Source organism: Lipophrys pholis, assembly GCF_963383615.2.
Source record: "Lipophrys pholis genome assembly, chromosome: 1".
Classification (NCBI taxonomy): Eukaryota; Metazoa; Chordata; class Actinopteri; order Blenniiformes; family Blenniidae; genus Lipophrys; species Lipophrys pholis.
In genome coordinates this window covers 1,604,432-1,631,749 of record NC_137635.1, presented here as the reverse complement: position 1 = coordinate 1,631,749, position 27,318 = coordinate 1,604,432, and the positions used below count along the sequence as shown (strand labels likewise).

Below are 27,318 nucleotides of genomic sequence, written 5' to 3'. Positions count from 1 at the left end.
AAAGAGATGCCGGCCGTAAAGTGTCATGCGCAACGCGGGCTGAGATATTTGGAGATGGGTTTTTGTCAGTCCTGAAAAGTCTCTGTTGTCATCACGTCTATGAATATCAAAGTCCTCTCCTTCCTCTTTCCCTTTCAAAGGCGTTCGTTGTCACATTGAGAGGTCCACGCTCCCTAAAGCGGCGTCATTAGAAAAGCCTATAGCGGAGCAACATTGAGCAAAACTATAGTGAGCAGAATTTAGGTTCATCTTCAGTGACTTTGACTAAAACGACTGAAATCACGATATTGCTAATGAATGATGAAATGATTAATCCATTAGTGGATAAACAAAGAAATAAATGTTTGCCAATTATTGCTATTTTCATATTGAAGTAATGTTTTCTCAATTTCAAGCAAAGGCTTTTTCCGAGTTCCAGCGTGTAATTTGTCAGACTTTGTTGTGCATCTTTCTTTAAATAATAATTAGATTAATCACTAATTAAAACAATTGCAAGCTGCAGCTGTAGCATCAATTTATCATCGGTAAAACATAAATGAAATAACTTTGTCCAACTGTCTTGGCTGTTTCATTTTCAAAAGAAATGTTGGTCTTGAATGGGAAAAGCACACCTCCAAAGCACATCTCTCAGTAATTACTCCACAGCAGCTACAAAGTTTAGAACACCGCGTTCATGTTTTCTGTGCCTGTTTTGAAACCTGAAGGTCTCTTAATTGCTTTTTTTTTTTTTAACAGACGATTGAGAAAATGTGACTTTTACTGAGCTCGTACCAGCTGGTGTGGTTGTTCATTCCTTTGTGCAGCAGATGGCGGTATTGTCTTAAGAATCCTTCCTCACTTGGGGTACATGACAAGGACAATATTAGGCACATTTACCAATTACTTTGCCCTTCTGATGTGTAAGTGGACTTGCTCTGAAAAGTTCTTTCTCATCAGACTATGCCTGACCTCGCCTTTATGCTTTAGAGATCGAATGCAGTATTACCAAAAACTGTCCTTGTCAAAGGAGCTTGTAGGAAGAAAAACATTCCTTCTTGCAGTCTGACTTCCAACTGCACATGCAGTCTAGTCATGCTCTCAAAGTTAATCAAGGAAACAAATCAAATACCCATGAAGGCATACTATAGCAAGTTGAAATACCTTTTTACTCCTGTATTGTGATGTTTTTTTTTTAATTACTCCTGCTGACAAATGTTGCTGTATCTTACATCCGTAATATGTTTCTCTCATTTCTACACTAACAAAAACACTTATGGTCAAAATGTGGGAGGCTTTGTGTTCAAGGATCCTTGAAACTGAAAAAGGTTAATTAACTGTCATTAAAAAAATAAAGCTCTGACAAGTTTTATTGTTGACTACTGCACTTTTTTATTTTATTAAATTTCTTTCTGTCAGTAAGTGGACATGAGAGCCTGTTCTGGTCAAGGCAGTTCTGTTGATGGAGTAAGAGCCATTGTGTTTTCTGTTGTTCAGCAATGTAGTCCAGTAATTTTCTTTGATCCACTTCAGTGTTGGATTTTCAATAGGTAGTTATTACAGATTTTCAGTAATATTCTATCAAGGACAAAAAAAAAAAAAAAAAATCATTACCATAAACAAAAGGCCTGGCTTAGCCTTTATGTGAGATTGGTAAATAAGTTGTCCCAGTGAATATATGTGGGTGAACTCAAAGATGAGAAAAAGGTGATCCAGTCAAAATTTCATTCACCTGAAGTGCAGTACTCAAAAGCCTTATTCAGTCAACTTTGAAATGAGGATGGAATTGTTCCTTTATGGATCTGGATGTTAAATCACGAGGCCAGCTGCCACAGGAATACTGCTGCTCCTTCCTAATTGCCAGCCATATAACGGCCGTATTGTTTGGAGCTTTAGTCATGGTCAAGAGGCACGTCTGCGCTGCATTTTCCTTTAATAAAAACTTTCAGATGGAATGCCTCCTAGTGTCCACCCAGGGAGACATGATTTTATTTCCAAAGAGTCTGCCAGCCTTGAAATATTGAACAGTTTATTTGGCAGGTACACTGAGGTGAATGGAAATAAAAGCCTGTTGGTACTCAACGTTTTCCCTCCATATATCAGTTTCATAAGTGGTTACCACTGACCTCATGGAGATAATTTAAAGTCTCGCTCTCAGTTGCTCCAGTCGTCGGGTGAATTGGCAAACTGGATGTTTTTGATTCAGTTAAAAGTTTTGATTGAGGAAAATGGTTTAATTAAAACGAGCAAACACAAGGATAGCACATCATTTATTGATCAAATTAGATGTTTCAAATGTGGAGAAGCCTGTGATGAGACCGAATTGAGTTGTTGTATGTAGAGGAACTAATGAATGACTCTTGACTTTTACCACACACAGCTCAGCTCCATGGTTGAGTTTCCAGTGGTACTGCTATCAGAAGTTTTCCATCAGCCTCTTTTTCTGGTTCCAACCCCCAGAGCTATTTGTTGCCTCTCATTCTAAGGGTCATCCACAAGCTGTCCATCACTGGTGATGAATTAACATATTTCCAAGTTTTTTTTGTTTCTTTTTAACTTCATGTTGAATATAGGATTTTGTCTCTGTGTGAATATTTTCTGCTCGAGGTTGCAGTTGCGTGTTTGTACTGTGGGCGCTCCTAAGTAGAACCAAACCAGACAGATGAAGATGAGGGTGCTTTTCAGTTTTTCACGTTATCTTCACGCTGCTTTTTTTAATTAATTAGTGAGCATGGGCATTTCAAGGTTGCAGGGACCGTCCAACTTTCAGCTGTGGTCATAAACCCATTATGTTTGGCACAAATATGCAACCTAAACGGAGAAAGTAGTGTTTCCAAAGTCACTTACCAGAAAGTTGAGTATTTTTCTTAAGAAGCTCTGCTGGCGCAAATGTTTTCGTTTTTATTTTTGTGATAACAGATGCTGATAATTATGTTAAGATTTATGTTTTGAAGAGAGATTTTAGGACTCCCCATGCTAACCACACAGTCGAGATTATATATTAGTGTTGTTGTAATCCATCTCCAAGGGTTCTGTGTTGTTTGCCCCTTGTCCTCGTTATGGCGACTCCTGCAAGCAACAACATGACAGACAACATTAGTTGGATGTTAGACACTTTAAATCGCCTTAGGTTGCCGTGGCTTACTTGCTCTCATTAAACACAGAGGAGTAAAGGCAGATTGACTCTTTTCATGGTTTGTTACTTAACAACCCATCAACAACACCAAAGTCTAATCACTCATAACCAGTTATAAAAGGACTCTCTCATTTGTCAGGGATTTCCCCCCCCCTATATTTCCTCCGTGCTGAGTGCAGATTTAAGATGTAAGCAAATAGATCTTCTTCTCTACTTATGAATTATGGCTTTCATTTGGAAGTCGTTGTGCACAGTATGTCTTCCCCAAGCCTTTTGTGGATTTGTGGCATTGGAAGCTTTTCCATGTCCTCTTTACGGACACCAAGATGGGATTCATTTGTGGATTAGCCTTTTGTCACTCACGCTGGAACCGTTTTTCTATGGGTTTGATGGTGCTGTGGCAGAGGAGGGTCAGATCTGGGTTGAAGGACAGTGTCACTGAAAGGACGAAGAAATGCATTGTCCAGAAGTGCCGTGTTTGTATTTGAATGTTGGGAAAACTGAGAAAATAAACCAGAGTAACACCTATCCTGCTACGAGAATGATGTTGTCGCACACATTTTGTGTGAAAGGTATAGATTTGTTTTACATATTCTGAAAGGGAAGGAAGCATTCCGAAAAAGTAAAGAGCAACTGTGTATGGAGCATGAAGGGTTTATTTATGTAGCTGTAAAGAGAGTAAGAGTGAGTTGAGTAGAATATTACTTAACTTTCAACCAGATAAGATTCAGCAATAGGTAAATGTATTTTTTTCCCCCAATACTATGTGTGCTGTATTTTTCAATTTCTGATTATAAGTATTTGGGTTATTTTTTGTACCCACTAGGAAAACCAGGAATATTCCTCTCTTTGTTCTAATCCTGATGTTAAAGTTGTATGTGGAATAAAAAGTTGCTGGCATTTTATTCATATATGACGTGTGTTTAATGTGAATATCCAGCGGAGTGAAGTGAGTATTGTTTAATAAGTTTTACCGTCATTAACAAAGAGGTAACACGAGTTCTTGTCAAGAGTGGCCTCACAGAAATCACATAGCCTGTAATTTGTAAGCATATCGCCCTCTGCCTCCTCTGCGTCTCTTTATATGTTAACGCTTGTCTTGGACGGCTGGGGTATCTGCATTATGCCTGGAGCGCAGGATTTGTTTGGCAGTGTGCAAATTCGGCCGTTATCCTTCCACGCGATCGTTTCCTTTTTCGCTTATCTCTCCTGGCCCCTCCAAAGTCACCGTACTTCCACACACAGTGACAGCGATCAGTATAGCTTTCAGACGCTTGTCTGGCTCAGTCTGCCAAGAAGCGAAGGCCCTCCCAGGTCTCCTCACTGTCCTCAGGGCTTGTGAGATTGAGTGACTGGAGTGAGTGGGGGCCAAAGATAATAAGGGGGGGAAATATAAAGACACGGAGCGATGATATGATAACACCCCATGCCCCCCCCACCCCCCACCCCCCACCCCCTACTCCCCTTTCCACCTCCCCTTCACTTTTCTTTCTGTTCTTCTTTCTGTCCTACCCCCGGTTTCCGTGCACCGAGCCTGTCCCACGCAGTAGTGTAAACCAGAAGTGACATGTGACACCCACTCCCCAGTGATGTGCTGACAAGCGGGTACTAGAATAGGTGACAATATTTTCTTTTCTTTTTTTTTGCCAGACTGGCTTAAGTATGGCGAAGGGGGTTCATGAAGTATTTATGAAATATATTATGAATCATCGGGTCTGTGTTTTTTTTTTTTTTTTCTCTCTCTGTATCTTAGGCAGTGGCATTTGCTTTTTAATAAGTAAGCCTCGGAGAAGGCAAGACTGGGGGGGAAAAAAAACGGGGTAAATAGACGAGGAACTCCTCACATTTAATGGCACTTGCTGCCGTTTCTTTATAGTCGAAGTTCCATGTTTACACATGTTTTAACCCCTGCTCACAGCCACTTCACACAAACATGCACACACATGCACTGCACACAATTAAACTTAGTTTCTCCCTCTCATCCCAAGTGTTTCTAATGAGGGAGCGTGCCGGAAAGAAAGGGAAAGCGTTTTTGCTCTCAGCGACCGGCAATTTTGCCTTTTCTGGGATGTTTTTGAAGCCTGCAGTGGAATCTGGCTGTGGCCTTGATCAGAATTACATTGTGGACGATGAATTAAGGTTTTTTTTTTTTTCTTTTTTTTCAATTATCCCAGAGGTTGGCCAGCATTAGAGCATCAGCTTACTCCTGCAGTGAGACTAAACTCTTTAGTTTTGTTCTCATCACCATAGAGCACTCGTTTGTTCTATGTTGTCAAGCTTTTTGTGTATTTTCATTCTCAAATGATCCATTTTGTTTAGGACATTTTTTTTCCCTTGTAGAGAAAACAATCCTGCTTGTTCAAAACAATTTAGATATCAAATTACCCATTAATTAATGTCATTTTCACAATACTTTTATACACTATTCATTTTTTATATATATTTTTTTATGTCAAACAATTTTTTTCAACCCGTATGTTTCTTCAAAATTTTGGATGTGTTTTAATTTCTTTACCCTTGTGGTTTTTTTTAACTTTCCGACGAGGTATAAGCAGCTCTTCTCTGTAGCTCTCAATTAGCTGCTTTTCATAATTCGGAAACGGCTGTTGTGAATTCCTGTACAGAACCTGCAGACTCTCGGGAAACTGGTGAGTATATTGGGGAGTTCAATAGGGCACATGTTGGAAGGGCTTTCCAAGGGGCCTTGACTGGCCTCATCAGCATTTGAATGCGTTCTGGCTAGTGAAATAACAAAGTATACATAAATATATAGAGATAATGATCTGACTAAGTCCCTGTGTGTGCTGCTGTATTCTTATGCTAACGAGCGAGCTATTCAGCACCAACAATGGTCACATTACAAGAAAAGGCAAAGCACTGAAGGAGATAGTCTTCTGTGTGCCTGTCCACTGAGGGATGTGCACATGCACATGCTCAGCAGGCCCGACTCTTCTCCCTTTGTGTCTAGGTTTTTTTTTTATTTTTTTTATTTTTTTTTATTATTACATTTTTCAATTTTAGATAACACTCCAAGAATAGACATCAAACAAAAATGAATCATAAATCGAGGTCAGGAGTGAGCCTCTTTCCAAAGCAGAGAAAGGGTTAAAAGTGAAGGTATCTTTAAAAAAGATGGGAAGACTGATAGGAGAGGAGCTCTTCTCAGCAGAGGGTTCAGTGAACCATATGTAGGTGCCCACAGGCTAATGGGCCGGTTGGTCCCTGGCTTGCCAGGTATCCTGTATGCACATCTCCAACCCTCCCCAACACACACACACACACACACACCGGCAGACACACACTCTCTCTCCTCGTCATCCTCCAGCACCCACCTCTCCCACCCCTCCCACCTTCACTCTGTGAAAATACCTCCTCCACTTTCCTCTAATCTCACCTTTTTCTCTGGTGCTGACCCGGGGAGGCCCACTTTATTCCCCACTGCACGCCAGAAGCCAGCGTTGTGATCGGAGCCCGGGCCCCTGCGCTGGTTCCCCTCTCCTCTCCTCTCTCCTTGCCCTGGCTGCCCGCCTCCCCGACGGCTCTGCTCTATTGATTTACTCCTCCAACCAATGCTGTCTGTCTCTGTTTCGCACCACCAGCACCTTGGTCCCTCATCTCTATAACCCTCCCTCTTTCCTCGTTTTTCGCTCACTCTCTTCTTTCTGTCTTTTCACACTTTCTTTTCCTCTCTGCCTTTCTTTCTGTCGCCACCTACACAACCATGGGCTCGGGAAGAAAAACCCTCACAGAACAAGAGGGAAGGAGGGAAAGGGAGATGAAGGATGGGCGTGTGGGAGGGGAAACGGGGCCTTTGATTTTTCATTAGAAGCACCTTCATATTTTAATATTGGGTTTAATCGGGCCCTCATGCCTTAAAGAAATAACCACTGAGAGATGATCCCTCGGCCTTCAAAAAGTATATGGTGCTTCTTCAATCAAAGCTCTCCTTGAATTTGCTCTTTTGTTTGGAGTTCCCTTGCAATCCTTCCCCCCTCCTCTCTTCCTTGGCTGTCTCTTGGCCTCTCACTTTGTGGTTACAGTCGTTAGGCTTATTGACTGATCTCGGCTGTACTTGGCAATCGAAATGACTTTGACAGGGAAATACACCACCGGTATCACAGAGGTATAAGCATGAAAGGCCCCCATCAGAATAGTATAGTCTTCCATGGGCGAACTGTTAGATATTTTACCCCTGAGATATATAAATGGTGTTTACTTCTGAGTTGATATAGAAATGGACAGCTTTCATGACATAAAATCAAAAAAAAAAAAAAGAAAAGTTACAGAATTCTATTCTGAAAACTAGATTAATCTAAAATATCTTTTTGTACAGTCTACTTTGACTGTATGAGTTTTCTTTAAATAGCATGTTTTTGAAGCTGTTTTTGAACAGTCTGTCATCCTAAAAAAAAAAGTTTCATCACCTCGCACCTGCTCGGGTGCGTCGCCGGCTCATTTATTACCTCGCCGTGGTCGATCATTCACCTTTTATTTGTGTTTTCGACGATTGCTTTCGGTGAGACTCCTTGAGGTATTTCGTGGAAGCGGAACACAATGCAGCATGGGTGGAAGCCACCAAAGCACCAACCTGTGAGCTAATGAGAGGCCCCATGCTGTTATCTGAGGCTCCGGCTTCTCTACCACTGCTGCACTTCTATTAGGGGAGCGAGAACACACACCGGGCTACCGTTCACATATGTTGCGTTCGTACGTTCTCTGAAGGAGGCTTCCCCGGGATGCAAAGGCTCATAGAAGCCTCCATCCTACATACAGTAGCCCCCGTGTGCGTGAGTGCGCTCACACAGACACACAACAGACAGAAGCAAAGGATTCAATGGCACCAAAGACCACAATAAAACAAAGGCACAAATGACACCCTCCTGTGACAATCCCAACTGTAGCCGCTTCCATGTGTCTGATAATATATCAAATGTATTTAAAAAGAGCACTTAATTGAACAGCGTCTCCCAATTTGTTTGTGTTATTAGAGTGAAAGACGCAAGACAACGATTTGTGTGTGTGTATGTGTGTGTGTATTTGCCTCCTTTTGTGCTTGCCGTGTGTGTGTGTGTGTGTGTGTGTGCTAAACCCCTGCCGAGCAGATATGCATTATTTAAGATGCTGTTGTGATACTTGTGCCTGCTTAAAGGTCTCCGCTTCCTTTTAACGCCATGCCGCATCAGTCCACCTCTGCCCCCACTTGTGGGGGGAAACCAGAGTGGGACCTGCTGGCACTGGTCCACACATCACCTGGGAAAAAATCACAGCAGGGGGTGGGAGGGGAAGTGATCAGATAACCTTTCAGTTCAACATTTAACGCACATTTCAAATGAATAGACGGTTTCAACCGAATTTTGATAATTGTTCTGTTGTTAGCAGATTTTTGTTGACCTCATGCTCTCACTGTGCTTTTCCTTTATTCTACCTAAAGTTATTTTTTCCAAGTGACAGTTTTATACTGTAATAACGAGACAGGAAAAAAAATGAAAGGTTAAACGTCAGTTGGAAGCTGGACATGAGAGTTATTAAGGCAAACTGGCCCAGTTGCTCTCCTACTGGCGAAAAAGCCTGTAATGGAACATAGTGTTATAAATTCAATATGGTTAATTACTCTTCATGCTATGCCACCAGCCGTGTGTGCTGGGTGAAAAGGAAACGCTTGGGAAAGTAGAGGGAAAAAGCGTCTGCGGAGGAACTTCAGGGCCCCTCATTACACTCTGCCCCTGGGTATTTTTACGCCTTTTATTTCCCATCTAATGAACTGTTTACATTTTTCTGCTTTCTAGGCGCCACAGTTATTCGACTTGTCCTTGTGTCGCTCGTTGCACCAGAGAAAAAGCAAGGAGGAGAGGTGCGGGGCATTGAAATGTGTATATAAATCTTGGTTTAGTTCAGTGTAATTATTGGAATTATTTTCCATTACAAAGACCGTGACTGTGGACTGCTTGAAATTAAAATTGGAAGGTATTATTTTGCCATTATTAACACATTTTCAGTTGGATGTTTTTAAAATTTACCTTTGCTTTGTAGTTCATGAAGAAACATAAAAAAGAAATTATTCTGTTTATTTAGACAGTATATATATATATATATATGTATGTCTATGTACATATATTTATTCATGGCCAGAGACTATAAAGAAACTACACAAAGAAGAGATCCATACATTTATAATAATTGAATTAATATAATTTCCTGCTCAAAAGATTATGCTGAACTGATTTGCATATCTGATATGAATTGTTATGCATGCATGTGTAATTACCTTTTGATGGGTACCGAAGAATACTTTTTTCATCTGCTCTCCATGTCAACAGAGGTAAAACGTGTGTTTTTGACAGGACACCAGCAGCCCCCATTGCCGCATTTGACGGGATGTGTGGAGTTTTAAAGGCAGGCCACTTTGCATAAAGTTAAGATGTACCTTTGTACTTTTCTTGTGTGCTTCCGGGAATAGAAGCAAATTCTCACCCAAGATTAAAAAAAGTGACAAAAGACAGACCTTTCAAAGGGATTAAAAAAAGTCTCTCTTTTTTTTCTTCTTCTTTTCTGAGCAATAAGGTATCTTCTGAGAGTGCTCATTCTTTTTTAGATTACAAAGGATGATTAGTTGGGTTTGTCTTAAGATGCAGGACTCTGTGTCTGCGCACTGTAAATAGAAAGTCAGTTTTTAGAATCTTTTCTTTATAAAGAAGTAGATTTTGCTCCACGATATATGACTGATAACAGCTTCTCTGACCTGAAGAATGACATCGGTGTCACTTAACGCCCCAGCTTATAATCCAAATCTGTTACTGTATTAAGCCGTCAGGATTGCACCTGCTCATATTTCCCATCAAAATGAGAGAACGGTAGTCGCTCAGGAATCTGTTGTTCTCCAGAGGGGGAATCCACAAGCTGGAGTGTGTACTGTAGGTAAAGGGGAAGCAGCGGCAACACTTTCATTTCAATGGCATTTTTGAATTCTTTATACTCCCTTTGTTATCTGCTCTGTTCTCATTGCAGAAGCCCCTTCATCCATTCGTCTGTAACAAACAGCTATTTAGAAATACCCTAAAATAAAAAAAAAAATAATAAAAAATTCAGCATATGGTTTGAAGGCAACATTTAAATCTGTGCTTGTGCCTGGCTTCCTCGTCTCAATTACTGGTGAAGTCGGTGTTCCTCCGAAGTTGCACTGCAGCTCTTTAAGTGAAGTTTCATCTTAAATTGAATATGTGGGTGTTTTTCCAGCAACAAAAATGCACGTGTTGGTGCCTGTTGTACCACTGCTGTCTTATTATTGTCTTTCTGGGTTTAATCAATTGTGCACTATTCTTTAACGTCACAGTGGCCATTGCAAAGAAGTTAGAAAATGCTGAAAAAGATTAACTGTTCTCTTAGTAATCAAAATAAATCACTCTTATTTCTGGGTTATTTAATTTCAACCATGACTGAGTTTGATAATAAAGAAGATGAGGGGGAAAGTAAGTCTTATGTGGGATTTGTTTTTTTATCAGAACTGTGAAGGAAGCACTTGTGAAATCAACCCAAGCAGTAGATTCTGACACAGTGCTCCAGTGTAATACGTGGTTGTGTGTGTATGTGTATGGGGGGGGGGGGGGGGGGGGGGGGGGGGGGTGTTTTATTTGAGCCTATGCTGCCAATCTTCTTTTTTTTCCCCACAGTGGGCGTGCGGCGGTTAGCCTAGGTCCCCACGGTTGAGTATTGTTTGGTTGCGCTCTTTATCTAATGGGTTTTGTGGTCTGGGTCAATCAGGCCCTCTGTCTAGTCAGTAATTACTCCAGAGGACTGTGGCCTTCACCATCGTGATAATAACAGCCAAATCACATCAGCCATGACTTTCCACTCAGTGCTCCAGATTATGAAGAGAGACTAAAAAAAAAAAAAAAAAAAAAAAAAAATCAACTTGCTAGATTTGTGATTGGTTCCAAAGTTATTTCAATCAGGTGACTTGATATCACTCTTGAGGTTAGGATGGGCCTTTTCAAGTTTGTCTGTGCTTGTCTCGTGCACGGCAGCATTAAAGAACGTAATGGAAAATGGCTTCTTCAAACTTTTACTGATAATAGAAAAGATAGGAGGAGAGGATACTGCTTTTGAGGGAAAGAAAGAAAAAAAAAAAAAAAGTCCCCTCCAGGTAATTGTTGTTCCTCCACTGATTCCCTGTGTTTCTTTCATTTATTTAGAGTCAATTACAAAATAAATGTGGAAAATAAGAAAGAATTTGTGCTGAGGAAAAGTGAATTTTCACTCCTCTGCTGGTGTTTGTCTTTGATTTTTGCCCACCTCCTGCAGCCCACCTAGAAACCCTGTCAAGACGGGGAGAGAAAGCGAAGGAGGCTTAGTAAACACTTTCTGTGTCTGCTGCTGGTGTGTATTTAGTTTAGAGGGCATGCCAAGAGGCTGTTTTTTTCCATGGGTCGGGCGTCTGTAAACAAGCAGTACAACGGCAGCCCACTCTTCCACAATCGGAGGTGGCACACTCTGAAGTGTGTATGAAATGTGTGTGTCTGAGTGTTTGTCTCTTTGGGTGGTTTTTTTTTTTTCTTTTTTTTCTTTTTGGGACATGGCATCCCCCTCTTATTCGAGTCTATCTGGAGACAGATAAAGATGGAGAGAGAGTGTGTGTGTGTGTGTGTGTGTGTGTGTGTGTGTGTGTGTGTGTGTGTGTGTGTGTGTGTGTGTGTGTGTGTGTGTGTGTGTGTGTGTGTGTGTGTGTGTGTGTGTGTGTGTGTGAGATCGAGGCAACCCCAAATCCGATGGGCCGCCAATGGGTGATGAATTATTCCCTGTCTGAGTCACAGCATTGGTGTTATCACAGAGCCTGCCACTGCACTGGGATGACAGCAGTGACAGCCCCCAGAAAAGATTTAGCACTGAAGTGATACTTCCTCATAATACATCTCCTGGCCCTCTCCCCTCTCTCCTCTCCCCTGTCCCCCGGTTCCACAGCTTCTCCATGCACACAGGATGAAGTTTTTTTTTTTTTTTTTTTTCCATGCCTCAAGTTGTATTTGTTTAAGTGGGCAAGGTGTGCGTGGTGGTGGCGGGTTGGAAATTGGGGGTCTCTTTGCCACCACTTCTGTGGCATAAGTGCACTCGGTACAGTAGATCACCTTGGAAGGAAGCAAGGGTACAAACCCAGACTGCTGCTTGTTGTCAGTACATGTGTTGTCAGGGTACATATACACACACACACACACACACACACACACACACACACACACACACACTCTTCATGTGTATGACTGGGTTTGTCACCGAGTTCCATTAGGGGGCTCTCGTGCTTAAGGAATGCCTGTTGTGTTTTTTGCATCAACAACAGTACTAAGCCATATTTCCCCACTTGTTGTCTCTTTTTTTCTCTTCCCCGTTTCTTCTTTCTCTTCTTCTTTTTGTCCTTCCTCCTCCTCCTCCTCCTCCTCCTCCTCCTCCTCCTCCCCTTGCAGAAAAGGTCACGTATTGCCTACAGTGATGAGGTGCGCAACGAGCTCCTGGGGGATGACGCCGGCTCCTCGGAGAACCAGGTGAGGTGCTAATCAGGGGGCCCGAGCGACTGGAGTGTGGGTGGCAGACTGGCCCCCAGGGTAATGAGGTGGGCCCCTCGTCGGGGGCCGCCGAGAGCCCAAATCACACTATTGTCACCAAGTCATGCGGAAGGAACACTGTTTAATGCAAAGCTGGGCTGCCAGCGAGTGGGCTCAGGGCATGGGACCAGTGTCTGTCCAAAGCCAGATTGGGGCGGACGCACGCTCACACATGCACAGCACGCACACACGCGGCAAAACACTAATAATCCTACCCGAATTTTGGGAGAAAAAAAACAAAAAAATAAAAAGCAACCTCCCTTCTTCAACCACAGCTGTTATCCAGCCGGGTTTGGACTTCCTCTCCTAATAGATCCTTGTGACACACAAGATGGTTACATCTAGGTCTTTTTTTAATTTTGCTTTTATTTTTTGAAAACTTACACAACAGATCTACAAAAAAACAAACAAATCAGTAACAATATGGGTTTATGTCCTTATGACTGGAATAAAGGACTGAAATATTTGGTACAATGGTCTAAAGAAAGTAGGATTTTTTTTTTGTCAGTGAATATTTTTTCATTATTTAATCTCCGCCTTTAATCAGAAATCCCGAATTGTATTGGACTCCTTAATGCTTTTTCATCTATTATCCATCACTGTATTCACAGTAGGTTTCTTGTTTGTTAATAGAGTGAGTGACAATATCAGTTCAGCCTGTTGGATTTGGTGATATAAACAGCTGGAAAAAAAAAAACCAACAACCACACATGAGCAGATTTTCTTCATTGCCAGCCATGTCTACAAAAGATTAATTCACACCAGTTATGAAAGTGTCAATGATTAAGAAAAGCAATTATCTTCGTTTGTGATCCTAATTGCCCAAAATATGCCACTTGTTCTTTTACACTCTCTCTGAAGAAATTGTTTTCAATAAATGCTGAGCCGGAACAAAACGCTGATGCATCAGCGGTGGCGGCAAGCCGCGTTTTAACATTTAAGACGTCCTTACCTATTGTTCACCTGCGCAGATGCCACTCACAGGCAGCCACTCTCAACTATGACCAAACGTCTTTTGACTAATTATATATTTCCTTTAGAATAAGCTGTCAACTCGCAGAGGTTACTGTGTCTCAAGGCTCACACACGCTCGCATGCAAATAAATGCTTTGCTCTCGCAAATGTGCACAGTGGAGGGGAAAAAAAAAAGAAGAAGAAAAAAAAAGATGAATACTCAAATGCATATTTGCACATTTAGTCCCACTGTGCTTTATGGGAGTATATTTAGATGATTCACAACCAGGCAGAGCTAAATAAAGTTGTGTGCTTTTTTTTTTTTTTTGAACATTTCCCTATTACCATTTCAATGATGACCCATGAACTGCACATCTTAGAAACATATGTATCACCAGCCAAGATGTGTAATTGATATGCATATTCCTGGCAAATTAGCGAGGCACAAAAGTGACTCTCGACATTTTATGCAGAAGTTGGAAGGAGATTTGCTGTCAGAAATGCCACATTTAAGACACTGATGGGCCCCATCAAAATCTTGTCAAGGCAAAGCTGGAAAGAAAAAAAAAAAAAAAATCACATTTGACTTCAAACCTAATATTATCTTCATTAAAAATGCATCCAAATATTTTTAAAAGTCATATTTTACACCAGAAATGTTACATCTCAAAGACAAATACTGACATAAAGCATCAGTAGGGAATCGGTAGTTTTGTTTATTTATAAAAAATAAATAAACAAAAATCCCGAATCAGTTTTCTTTATTGTAATTTATAATATAATGTAAGATAATCATGCACATTGTTCATGATTAATATTATTGAATCAACAATGAAATGGTTTAATGTACAAATAGAGGTTTTCAAATTAATATATCATAACAGATATATTTCTTTTATATATTTTGTTATGGGAACTTAATAACATAAATAATAATTGTAAATATAAAAATTAAATGATCAAGACTGCAATTGACTAGTTTATTAATTTTACATTATTAATGTATTATTCTACAGTAATACATATTTTTATACTATACATATTTTATAATAATGGAATGTTTTTCTATTTAATTTAATTTCAGTTTAGCAAAGAAAACCCTTTTTATTTTCTAAATCAAATGTTATAAATAGTTTAATTAAAAAAGTACTTCTGAATAGCAATAAAAATGTGACGTACAGAAAATCATAATTATCTAAAATACACACTCACAAAGGCGTGGAAAGAGTTCACGTTGGGGGCAAAAGCAGAGTAAATATATGAGCTACGTCTTCCCTTTTTCTTCCAGGTGCCGCTTTTGCCTCATTTTCATTTTCAAACTTGTGGAGATAACACTTGGTCTTGGTCGTGCTGTGAGTGGAGTACTCGGAACTTCAGGTTTTTTTTTTTTTTTTTTTAATCTAACGAGACGGCGGCGATAGGAGAGGGGAAAAGATGGTGGTGGGGGCCGGGGCAAATCGGTCAATTTAATTCCTGACGATCTGAAAGGGGTCAGGATCATTTCATATAGCCCTGGCTGAGCAGATCATTACCAGTCACAAATCTGTTGGTTACATGGCAAGGATTTATAGCTAAGTAAATAGGGAACCGTCATAAGTTCTGAAAATGGCGTGTTGGCCCTGCGATAATGGCTAAAGGACGATTTAATAGAGTTCGGCATTTATTCGTTATCTGTATGCGGACAGAGACTGAATTGGCACTATCACTCATTTTTTTAATAATGTGGTAGGCTACCATTGCACTTTTTTTTTTTTTTCTTTCTGTTTCCTCTGCATGCAACGCACGCACGCACGCACGCACACACACACACACACACACACACACACACACACACACACACACACACACACACACACACACAAAGCAACAAATGCACACACATTTCTCGCACACGAGCACTATACCGAATAGTTTCGATTTCAGTCACAGCAGAAGGCTTGGCCACAAGAGATTGTGCTGGTTTGAGCCGGCATGGACCAGATTTTACAGGCTACAAAGGAAGCAGATTACCACTTGTATCGAATTCCGTATTGGATAAAAAAAAAAAAAGAAAAAAATCTTTTGTTTGAAAAAAAAAAAATAAAAAAAAATTGCTGATTATCATAACAGAAAAATTGCAGCAGTGCAATTTTGAATACTGGCTGGCATCACAAAAACACAGGGAGAGGCGCTCATGCAGGAGTAATTATACCATTTACAATATTCAGTATTTACTGTTGTATATCTCTTGAGCAACACCAGCATCGTTGGCCACACTAAAGAACGGATGCCAGAAGAAAAATAAAGCTAAACAGGAAGAAGCAAGAAGTACAGCTCAACATGCGCCTCGTATAGTTTCACCAAATCCTCCACAAGGACTTGCAATCAGTCAGGCAGCACAAATGAGCACGAACAAGTGTTGTTTGGTATCCATTGACTGATGGCAGAGCCGGGGTGAGGGATCGCAGGATCTGATGGGTTTGTTCAAACCCCAAATAACCACATCCACAGTGTCGTTTTAAACTTTGGCCTCTTCAATAATGCATTCTTAGCGGGAGTTGTTGCTTAAGTTAGAAAAGACAGTTTCCACTCTAAAGTGCGTCTTGTTACCGCCGACATTTCCAAGGGTAAGAGCTCTTTAGAAAAACATGAAGTTCTACTTGTTTACCTCCCACATTACAGATATTGACAATACTTTTTCTTTCTTTTTCTTTTTTTCTCCCTCCACTACAGTGAACTTCTCAATATATTTTCATGATGAACAAAAATGATGCACAGACTATTTTTGAGATGCGTCTAAAATTACAAGGGGTATGTGGTGGCAAACGCAGGATTGTCAGGTGTGAATTACTTGATATTTCTTGGTTGGATTTTGTTTAGTATAGATTCATCCTGAATTCATTATTTATGAAAGATTTCTTTGAGTATGTTTACTAGTGCTGGTATAAATAGAGGAGGGAAATATATGCACTGCAGCATTGTTTTTATTAGGAAATAAGACAAGTTAAGCGTTGTTTAAAAAAAAAAAGTATATATTTTAACATAAACATGGGATTTCTGGACATGCTGTTATTTTTGTTGTTATTGACAATATAGAAACTCACAAATATTGTTTGCAAAAACAAATACAATAAGTAATGGTGGCCAACTTTTAATGGTCTGTTGAAGGCTTTCATGTTAATAATAAGTCCTTTCTCTTTATCTGCAAAATGTGTTGCACTCTCATGATAAGCCTCTCCCTCCTTCTCCACAACTCCAAGTTAAGAACAGGCCAAGGAAGCAACCTTTTTTTTTTAAATGTATTCATTTATTTTATTGTGATTAAGCATAATTAATGCCAAACGGGATTACCGCCCTCCCCCAAATGTCTGATTCATTATCAGAGATGTAAGATTTTTCCAGGACAGGGAATCGGAATAACATTTCTTATTTACTTCACTTTAAATTTGCTATTCTCTTTCATCAAAAATGCATAGCCATGCTAAGATTCATTTTTCATGATCTGTGGCTGTCCCAACGATAAGCAGCGCTGGATGTATAGACAATAGTGGCCTCACATGGCTCCTCCATACGTTACCATAATCCTGCACCTATGCCTGAATTGATAAGCGGCAATGAAATATTGACAAGGCAGCAGCTCTGATATGCAGCCACACAAAGTGCGTCTCCGCACGTTCTCAAGTCGGTTCCAAAGGGCACGTGTTTCCTTTTTATCTTTTTCCAACGGATCCAACAAAATGACAGATACAAAATATTTTCCGCAGCATTTTAAACATACTGCAAATGTGCAGGCTGTAGTTTCCTCATTTCCCTCTTCTTCTCTTGCTCCATCGACGTGTGTGTGATGTGACTTCCTTGATAATGCTAGCTGATACTGCAAGTGGAGCAATCCATTCCCGCTCCTTGTTTAATGTGACAGCGGCAGGACTTGATCTTTGTTTGTTCAAAAAAAGTCAGCCCGAGCGGCGTGTTTAGCTCCGTTTAATGTGTTTGTCTCGTGATTTCCAAATGCTAAACAAGCAGACGGATAAATAGTCAAGGTTAATTCTGCATCCAGCCATGTTGGCTGATCGCTCCTCCTGCCATGTTCCTGCTAGTTTGTTCTTCTTTTTTAAAAAAAAATATAATCTGTCCTTCACTCTCTCCATCTTTCTCTCTTCTCCCGTTGTCGCTCTCATGATGCAGTTGATAAAGTTGCGTGAAGAGGTAAGTGCTTCTCTGCTCTAACAATCTAAATTCTGCTTTCCCACTGAAATTTCCATTTGCCCTCTTCTCTTCTGTAGAAAAATTAAAATCAGCTCATTTGGACACTTTTTGCATGGCTGATTGAACAGCTTAAAGGCCAAACCACAGATAATGAATTCACTGAAGGCCAGTGTCTGCAGTTCCACCTCCCTCAAACATCAGAAACACGAGATGAGATATTATTTCTGATGCACCTTTTTGAAGACAAATATTGTAGAATCAAGCAACCCCGAGAGTGGCTTCATTTACCGGCTCCACGCGGCTCAGAACTCAGAAGTTATTACTTTTAAGGGAACATGATAACTTGTAAAAGTCGCTGTTTTTGTGCAAGTTCACAATAAGTTGTGTTAAAGGCCGAACACGAGGCCCATAATAAAGTGTTGGTGTTTTCATTTATCGCCACAAGAGCAACTCGCTTCATGACATTTCACTGCATTTTGTCCTTCACCTCCTCCCGTGGTCTATGATGGAAGATATCAAAGAACTGAAATTGTGGTAAGGTGTTCTTTACTTTAGCCGATGAAGAGCATCTTGAAGTTTGACGCCCGTGGATGACTTAAAGCGTATTCCAGAAACAGACGTTCTGTGTACACTCAAATAAAAACTGACTTGTCAATAAATTTAATCTTTAAGGTTAGAACCCAGTGTAGTAGCGAGCACTCTCACCTCACATTCAGCATTCAGTATGGAGCTTGCATGTTCTACCTGAGCATGTATGGGTATTTTTAATTGTTTTTATTTTCCTGGGTAATCCGATCCACAAACATGCATTTGAGGGTCATTGGTGGGTTCAGATTGCCAGTAGGAGTAAAGGTGAGTGTGATCTTGTGATGGACTGGTGACCTGTTCTGGTTGACCCTGCAATTGGCTCTGGTGTCCTGCAACCCAGCGTTGGTATTGAAGACGGAGAGATTTAAGAACTAATTCTTGCAAGTCTGACTTTGAACATACAATGCTGCCTTTCTTTCAGGACTAATAAATGCTTGTAAAAAAGAGGGATCATCATGCAGTGTGTTCAAAGTCTGAAATAAGTCTGGTACCTTTATTTCAAGTGGTATTTAAATTAAGAGCGGAATGTCGGCTTGAGGATTTAAACATTTGTTTGTGGATTGCCCTGCATTTTTTGCTTATTATTAGCTTTAGTGACATCATGCAGGGTGCAGATTTGATGTCACTGTTGCTGTGTCAATGCTAACATCCACTGTACAGTCACAATATGAGAACAATCATTAGGAGCAACATTTTGAATTTCTTTAGACTTTATTTTACCAGGAAGTCCCTTGAGATAAACCTTGAGGTAGACCTGGCCAAGAGGCACATTTAGACACCAGAAAAAATAACATCTAAAAGTTGTTTTATTCTAGCTGAGGCAGTCTTTTAAGCTTCAGCTTCTTCCATGAGGTTCATGTCCGAGGCAGCGCTGGTGGGCTGTACTTGTCCTTGTAGGTGTACTTACAGTATACGCTTAAATGAGCTTTTATCTCACCCTAACCCTTTGTTATTCAATTCCTATCAAAGCCTCTTCATTCACACCTATCCGTAATTTAGAGTGCCAACTTTGCCCAGGTGCCATGTAATCCTGTTCTTTTTCTTTTATTTAGCTGTACTTTTGTTTCCCCTTCTTCTTCCCCCCACTTTTATTTTTATATAGTTTCCTCCTAGCCTGAGGGTCAGAATACATGCTGAGTCCCCTCACCTGTCTACCCCCATTGAAACTGTCCAGTCTGTGTAATCGGGCTTGATACTTTGCCCTCGTCGCCACGACAGTCTTTTACCCTCCTGCTCTTCGTGCATTTGAATCAAAGGCTGGCACAGCTTATACACACTTAAGCCTTGCTTTAAAAAAAAAAAAAAAAAAAAAAAACTACACTTTTTTTTTTTCTTCAGCTGAAAAACATGTTTAAATATTTAGCACCCATATTCACAGCTGTTTGACACTTGTAATTCCTCGTCTTACAAGTCCCAAACAAACGGCACAGAAGATCACACAGTCAGTCTGAATCACAGCTGTCATCATTATTCACTTTGACTCTCCCCCACCCTTATTGAAATAATAAGGAAATCATCTGAACTTTGGAAAATGGTGATAGTAACCGCCTGTGTTTGATATTGAAAAAAGGCAGGAGAACGAAAGAAGAGGGGAGAGATTTCGTTTGAGCTACAGCTGCATTGTTCTGGGGCTCCCTGTTAATAACTTACAACTGAGGACTGTTTCTTGACGCAAAAAAAGCACAACAAAAAAACACAATTTCCGTGCTTCCTAAGAAGATCGTTCTTCAAAATGTAGGTGTCAGATGAAAAGGCATACATACGTAGACACAAATGGTGGTGGTGGCGGTGGGGTGCACCAGAGCACTCACAGGTGCACAATATTTATCATATATTGTATTTAAATCTTTTGCTAGAAGGCTCCCAGAGACGATCAGATGTGATTTGATGAGATTCTTTTTTTTTTTTTTTTGAATGGATAAACGACAGGGCTGAGTTGTTACCCTGTGTTCAAGCTTGTTTAAGTGTTAGTGCCTGTGTCTTCGCCTTATTCTCCAGGATTTCCATTGGTTATATCCGAACTGCAGGGGTCAAGCCTTGATATGGGACATTGTAGCTCAGTATGGGCTGGCAACCACTTTGAATTTCCTCCGACGGAAATGCTGACGGGGACGTTCTGGATTTTTTGCTTGCTGCAGAAGAAAATCTCACCTGAACACTTGCTTTTGTGGTTGTTGTGCAACATTTAGTTTATTGAAACAGTATTGCTGTTCTGAGTGAGTAAGAGTTGCCTTGGATTTAGTTTGGAGACATAATTTCTGTATCAACCTCGGATGTGACTACATAGTGAAGGATGTTTTAATTGTACATGTTCCTTTTCATTATTTTCCTTGGGACTACTTGTGTTCATGGCTGGATTGTTCCATGATTAGGGCCATCACAGTGTGCTATTACTAGATTCTTAGTGGGTGAACCATCACCTTTTCCTTCGCGTTCTGTCACCGTCAAACTCGGAACGCATTATTCTAATGATCACACACATATACACCACCACTGCCACCACTAGCCCCCCCCCAGCACCCTCTCCCACCTCACAAACCCACCCACAGTCACCCTCCCCTCCCCCCGGCCCTAAAAGAAGACAGAACGAGGGAGAGAAGAGACACAGAGAGAAATTCAGGAGGAGAAAGCTTTGAAGTGGCTTTCCATCGGAGTGAGTCTGCCGGCCGTCTCCCCGAGACGTGTCACCTTTGCCGAGAGGGAATAGGAAAATCACGTTTCGAATGGTAATGATAACATACTAATCACTTGAGCTCTTTGAAGAACCCGGGGAGTGTGCTACTCTGTCAGTATCCCTGGCTGCCTCATGCTCCCAGGCACACACAGGCAGTGCAGCCATGGTCTAGGTGTATTAGCTTAGGCATTGCATGTCAATACGTCCCCTCTATCTCAGCCGATCCATAGGGGCTCATTACAGCTCAAGCTTGGTATCCATTTTCTTCCACACGCTCACTGCCACCATCTCTGTTGGTGCCACAACCATTTCCACACCCATGCAACACCTTGAAGCCCCCTACCACACCATTTATCCAAAACCACACCACACCTTGCATTCATACCTATTCACCATCTCCTTATCATTTTCCTTCTACCACAAGCCCATTTTACCACCCATCCACCTCCCCGTTCTCCTATCCCTCCATGCAATTTTAAATGACATGTGTCAGCGGCACAAAGAAAGAGGAAACGAGGGAAAGAAAGGAGTTCAGAGGGAGTTTTCTCCTCCCTGCTCTTTTCCCCATCCCTCTTGTTGTCAAACTTTGAAAAGTGTGTCGTTGACTTTTTTTTTTTTTTCTCTCCTCTTCCCCTCCACATTTTTTATTTCCTCTGAGTGATTAGCTGGTACACATTCTGACAGCTCAACCAAAACCAGAGACTTCACTTCTCCCCCTGTCCCCTTCGCTCATGTGATGGGCATAAATCCTTTTCAGTGGGGCGGTTGTCATTCATTGAGTTGTTTTTTTTTTGACTTTCAAAAGTGTTGCATCTGATCAGTTTCGTGACGTAGTGCATTAGAAAGGCCATCAACACCAACAACATTCAAGTAAATATTTAAGTCTTCCATGTTAATGCTGTTTGTGATTCTCTATTCGGGACTTTATCATAAAGTGTCTTTGTACAGAGGCTAATCCAGGACTTTATATATATATATATATATATATATATATATATATATATATATATATATATATATATATATATATATATATATATATGAATTTATGTTATTTAAATTTTTCATATGTAGTTAAAACTTTGCACTAAATAAACAAACTAAACTGATCAATGTGGATGCAATCACAAAGACTGCATAGTGCTGTTAGCAACCTCATAAGGGACACTAGACCATGCATGGTCTTTGAAATACATCCAAATAATAATCTGGCAATCCGTAAAAGCAGTGACCACTATTACAGTTGGGCCAGGTTTAAAAATGATCAAAAATGCTTGCAAAAAAAGCATCCTAAGTATAATCGAATAACTTTCATATTGACTTAGTATTTGAAAAATGAACCAGATGCATTCAGTATCAAGTCGGTGCAATAGAAAACATCAGCAAAGTTTTTCGTGTCTTGAAAATTACATTTGTATTATGAGGTCATAATCACTGTGTGTTTCTTTAATCACACATGTGAGGCACAACGGTCTCGAGTGCAAGACGCGCTGAACACTTTTTACCCTCTTAAAGAAAAACTGACACGCGTGTCTAAACACTGGCTTGTATTTTGAAAATGAGCCAAAGCTCCATTGGAAGAAACTGTAGATGTTGGTGTTTTTGGGCAACCTCAACTTGAAGCGTGTGAGATAAGTAAGAGTTAGTGAGCCTTCAGTCAACAGATCAGCTCATTTCTTTCCTTGCTTTTCAGACATGAATTGTTAAACTCGAGAAGCAGTCAACCCCGCTTGGTTTGCACTGTGTCTAAGGAACTGCGATCATCTGTGTGTACTCGCAGCATTACAGCCCCAGCTGAAGACCTTGATTTTCACAAACATATCCACTTTGAAAAAAATGATGAAATTGCTGACTTAATAATTTATGAAACGCATCTTTTCTTGATATGCTCTCTGAACTCCATGCGTTAAATGGGCAGTCTTGTCAATTGTTGATCGCTGTGAGGAAGCCAAGGGGTAACACAGTAATTCATTCATCATGAATTGCTGTTCTGATCCGCTCGTGGGAATAAACAAGAGACAGAAAAGAAATCTGATGTTTTTGTTTAGGATAATTACAGCATATTCTCTGTTCTCTGACACTTCTTTATAACACTGTTGGGTATGAAAAATCTTTTCTGTATAAGTGCGTTATTATCTATAATTAAAGGTTTATTTTTTCCCCTCCTTGGATGTCATCACCTGGATTGATTTTTGATGATAAAACTCTTCAAATTGAATTATTCCAACTTCATTAATTCCTACTACCCGTTGTAATTGTTCTCCTTGTCGCAGAAGGGCCAGGCTGTGAAACAATACAAAGAGGTAACAATGCTCCAACTAGTTCTTCTTTTTATGTCCAAGATGAGGCAGAAAACACCTCTTACATTGTCAGCCTGAACATGCATTTGCTTGATATTCCATCAGCATATAACACATTGTCATCCATGAAGGTTATTGCCAACCAGGTTGTATTATGTTGTCGCTGTGGATGTGGTCTGTCTGTTTAGGTGACAGTGTTGATGTGCTTCTTTGAAATGGGTCCCAGCCCTCTCAATCAATTTTTATTTTGTGTTTGTTTCGCTGGCTTGATTTTTTATTTTTTTTTCCCCCCCCCTTTATTTATTTGCAGAGAGCGCATCTGTTGGACAACACAGAGATGCTGGAAAGGTCATCACGGAGACTGGAGGCCGGGTACCAGATAGCAGTAGAAACTGGTACGTATTTTGTTATGGATTGGAAAAGAGTGGGGTGGTATAGGTTGGTTGGTGGGGGGTTCAAGATAGTGGTGAGGATGAGTGAGCGACAGCAAATTGTCTTGCTCATATGCGAGGTGGGTGGATATGTGTGTTTGCGTGTGTGTGTGTGTTTGGATGGTGGAAGTGGGGGTGGTGGGGGTGTCTTAAAAAAAAAAAAAAAAACTCTTTCCTTGACGCCTGATGACATTTTCGGGAGCACATCAAAGGTGAGCCGGGGAGGGAGAGAGAGAGAGGAGTGTACAGGCGACAGATCGGGCGCTGCTTCTCATTGCTCTGCTCCTGAAGAAAAACTGAGCATCACTGTGGCTGTGTGTGTGTTTATGTGTGTTACACATGCATGTGTGTTGGGTGGGTGGTGCTCTGCTTTTTTTTTTTTTTTCTCCACACACAAACAGATAGGGGGTCTGTGAAAATAAACAATGTCAGCGTTCCTCCTGAAGTTCTTAATTCTGGAGTGCAGAAGAAAGAAAATAAAAACATATCACTTTCTAAATAAACCATCTAAAAAAAACACACACACAAACCCTTTTTCCCCTCATTATCAAGGATTGTTTTAATCTTAAAATAGGAAAATCTCATTGGGGTCTTAAATAGATTTAAACCAGTTAGCATATTTTTTTTCCCTCCTGTCTTCCTTCCTGACAGTCACCACATTATTGAGGCACAGAGTATTCCTCAGAGAGATATCAAAGCTCATTCTTGAAGTATCAACCAGCTTTCTGTGGCTTCCGTTGTAGTTTTGAAAAAGTTTGTCAATTTACACTATAATCGCGGGGTGGCTGGCGTGCTCGACATCGACAGATTTAATAATTCAAGTCAAGGAAGGTTTGCACGCAGACCACCAGCTTTTGATGTTCCCTGTAACTTGCATTCACAAATTCATAAATACAATCTGCATCCTCTGCCTAAAAAACGTTGATTCAAACGTCTCAGATGATTCTGACGTTACTCGAGTTTCTCGACGGTGTCAAAATCCTGCGACAGCCGGCAGATTTTTAATTCCACCCAGCCCGCGCGCTTCACAGTGGCTGGTTTTGATGCTTTTGCCTCACAGCTTGGTTGTAGCTGAAGAAGTGGGCCGTGGCTTAACAGTGTTCAGTACCTCCTGGGCCCAGCGGTTTCTCCCGCTGCAGCCCACCACATGCCCCTTGACCCGGTGTCACCGGTGGCTTTCTCATCCACTGTGTGTGCAGCTCGCTAAGAACAATGCTCGTTTATCCTGCCCCGGTCCCACACACTTGGCTTGGTCCACACCAGCTGTGGGGTGTGTTTGTGGTTTGGTGGGGAAGCGTTGCCCCGTGTCTTTAATCCATGACCCCTTCCTTTACTCCGCTGTCGATACCAACCCTCCGCTCAGATGCACAACCTGAAATGGCAGTGTCCCCAGGTCAAATAGAGAATACATCTGCTCAAGGAACATAGATACACAAGAAAATATGCAGCACTCTGTCAGGCTAATTGCTGTTTATGCAAAGTTATTAAATTCAACAAGCACCATCTGCACAAACATTAGGTAAGGAGATTTTTCAACGGGGTTTGAAAGGGTTAAATATCTTAAATCTCGCCTTTTAATTTTGCATCGTTCACCCATCTCTGACTATATAGTTACTATCAATGTCCCACTGAGGGAAACCACAGCAGACGTCTTCAGAAAATTTCAGCATTTAGCCACAGTTCTAAGAAAATTCAGACTTTTTATTTAAGCACCACATTGTTTACTTTTATAGCTTAACAAAGGCACAGATTATTGTAGTTCCTTCTCTTTTACAAGACGAAAACACAATAAAATAAAATGAATATCCAAGCCTGTGCACCAGGCTTTATTTATCCACACTGTGAAAATGTCATTGGCAATAGCTGAGGAGTAAGCTTTGTGTTTTCAAATGCAAAGGTGTGGCAAGCATAGCCATTAAACAAGAATCATTAGAGTGTTAAGTGTTTCTCCAATCAGACACTCTCTAGTCATACTGCAAATACTTTTCTGGCCACAAACCTCAGCTCTCCTCAGACATCTAAGCCGGGCGTCTTGCGAAGAAACAGTTTAGCGTTGTTATTTTTGCAGTAATTCAAAGTTGCATTCTCCATCCACAATGACACGGGAGCCCTTAAGAACTGCAATTGACCAATGGGGGAAGTGGAACTAAAAGATATTTTATTTCAAAGAGATAGATCCTGAACAAAGAAATGGCGTCGAAACTCTGCTTTGCCCCTTTTTCTCTCCACCACCGACAATATATCTCTTAATGACCAGGAACGAAAAAGCCAGGATGCTTCTAGGTCACATTTAAGGGAAAAAGAGGACTCTTAGTTCTAAGAAAAGATGAATCTTGACACAGTACCATTTTATCATAGATATTTTAGCTTTTTTTTTCTCTCTCTTCTTCTTCTTCCATTCTCAATGTCTCCAGTGTATTTAGTGAAAACAAAGACTTGCCAAAAGCAGTGAGAGCCCTCAGAGGGATATAGAGGAGACTCTTTGGACATGCAGAGCTTTTTACCACACGGACCCTCAAGAACCAGGGTTCTCTGTTTGTCTCATAAATAAAGTATAGAACTTCATTAGTGAAGAGCCCTGACTTAAAAGGCACAGTGACTCGCAGACATGGGGGCGAGCCCAGTTAAATAAGGCAGTAAATAAAGAGGGAGGGCTCGCAGTTAGCCAATTTAAACACATTTGAGTCAGGGGGCTTTCGAAATGCCCAAATGTGACGACTTGTCAAATGTGGAGACTCATGTTCAATCAAAGACGTGCATGATTTGAGTCCTCCGCTGCAGTAAAAGCTTTTGAATCATGTATGACTGCTTGTTTAGAAATAGAAGTAACATGTTGGGTAACACACTGAAGTTTTACTGATTAGTTATTCCACCTTTCTTATTATTTTTAATTCAAGGAAACATCTAGCATGTCTGACTTTGTACAACATGTTTTAAATTTTTAACTTCTGGTTATTATATTATCACCAAGAATTTTTGAGGGTTAAATTTGCTCAGTAGAGGTAACCTACAGCATCTGTTGAACCACTGGGAAGATTTGGTAATTGTAAAACTTTGATCGTGACGATGAACTTCAACTCGGCATTATGGCTTCGTCATTGCAGCACTTATTTATTTTATTTTTTTATTTGCCTGGAATAACTTATCTGTTTGCATGATGTAGCTTCAATGCAAATCAGAATTAGTGGATTTAATTTTGAAACGTGAAGCAACTTTAATTGCGCAACAGGCACCAGTTACTGCAAAATCATATCAGAGTGAGGATTTAAAAATTGGAACAGTTCACTAAATCACCCGGCAAACATGGAGGGAATTTTCTTTGAACGTGCATCCCCCCCTTTATGTTCCTTCAGTTGACACAAATAACTCAGCAAAGCCAGCAAAAGGAGACGCTGAAACAAAGACAGACGCAGACAAAAGCGCTGCTGCCCTGCATTTTAAAGGTGGCCGGCAAGAGGCTGAGAATACTTTCTGAGGTGAGGGT

At 40.7% G+C, this 27,318-nt stretch overlaps 1 protein-coding gene across 4 annotated transcripts in view; it reads left to right on the top strand.

Moving 5' to 3' along the window:
* Positions 1-27,318, top strand: part of vti1a (vesicle transport through interaction with t-SNAREs 1A) — a 79,670-nt gene that overhangs the window by 11,545 nt on the left and 40,807 nt on the right. For 2 of the 4 annotated variants that reach the window (XM_080488303.1, XM_080488302.1), the window contains exons 4-6: positions 12,565-12,642; positions 17,821-17,841; positions 23,714-23,798. In XM_080488303.1, coding sequence (XP_080344429.1) covers positions 12,565-12,642; positions 17,821-17,841; positions 23,714-23,798 — 184 coding nt within the window. The remainder of the gene's footprint in view (positions 1-12,564; positions 12,643-17,820; positions 17,842-23,713; positions 23,799-27,318) is intronic. The other 2 variants (XM_080488305.1, XM_080488304.1) reach the window with 1 other exon arrangement.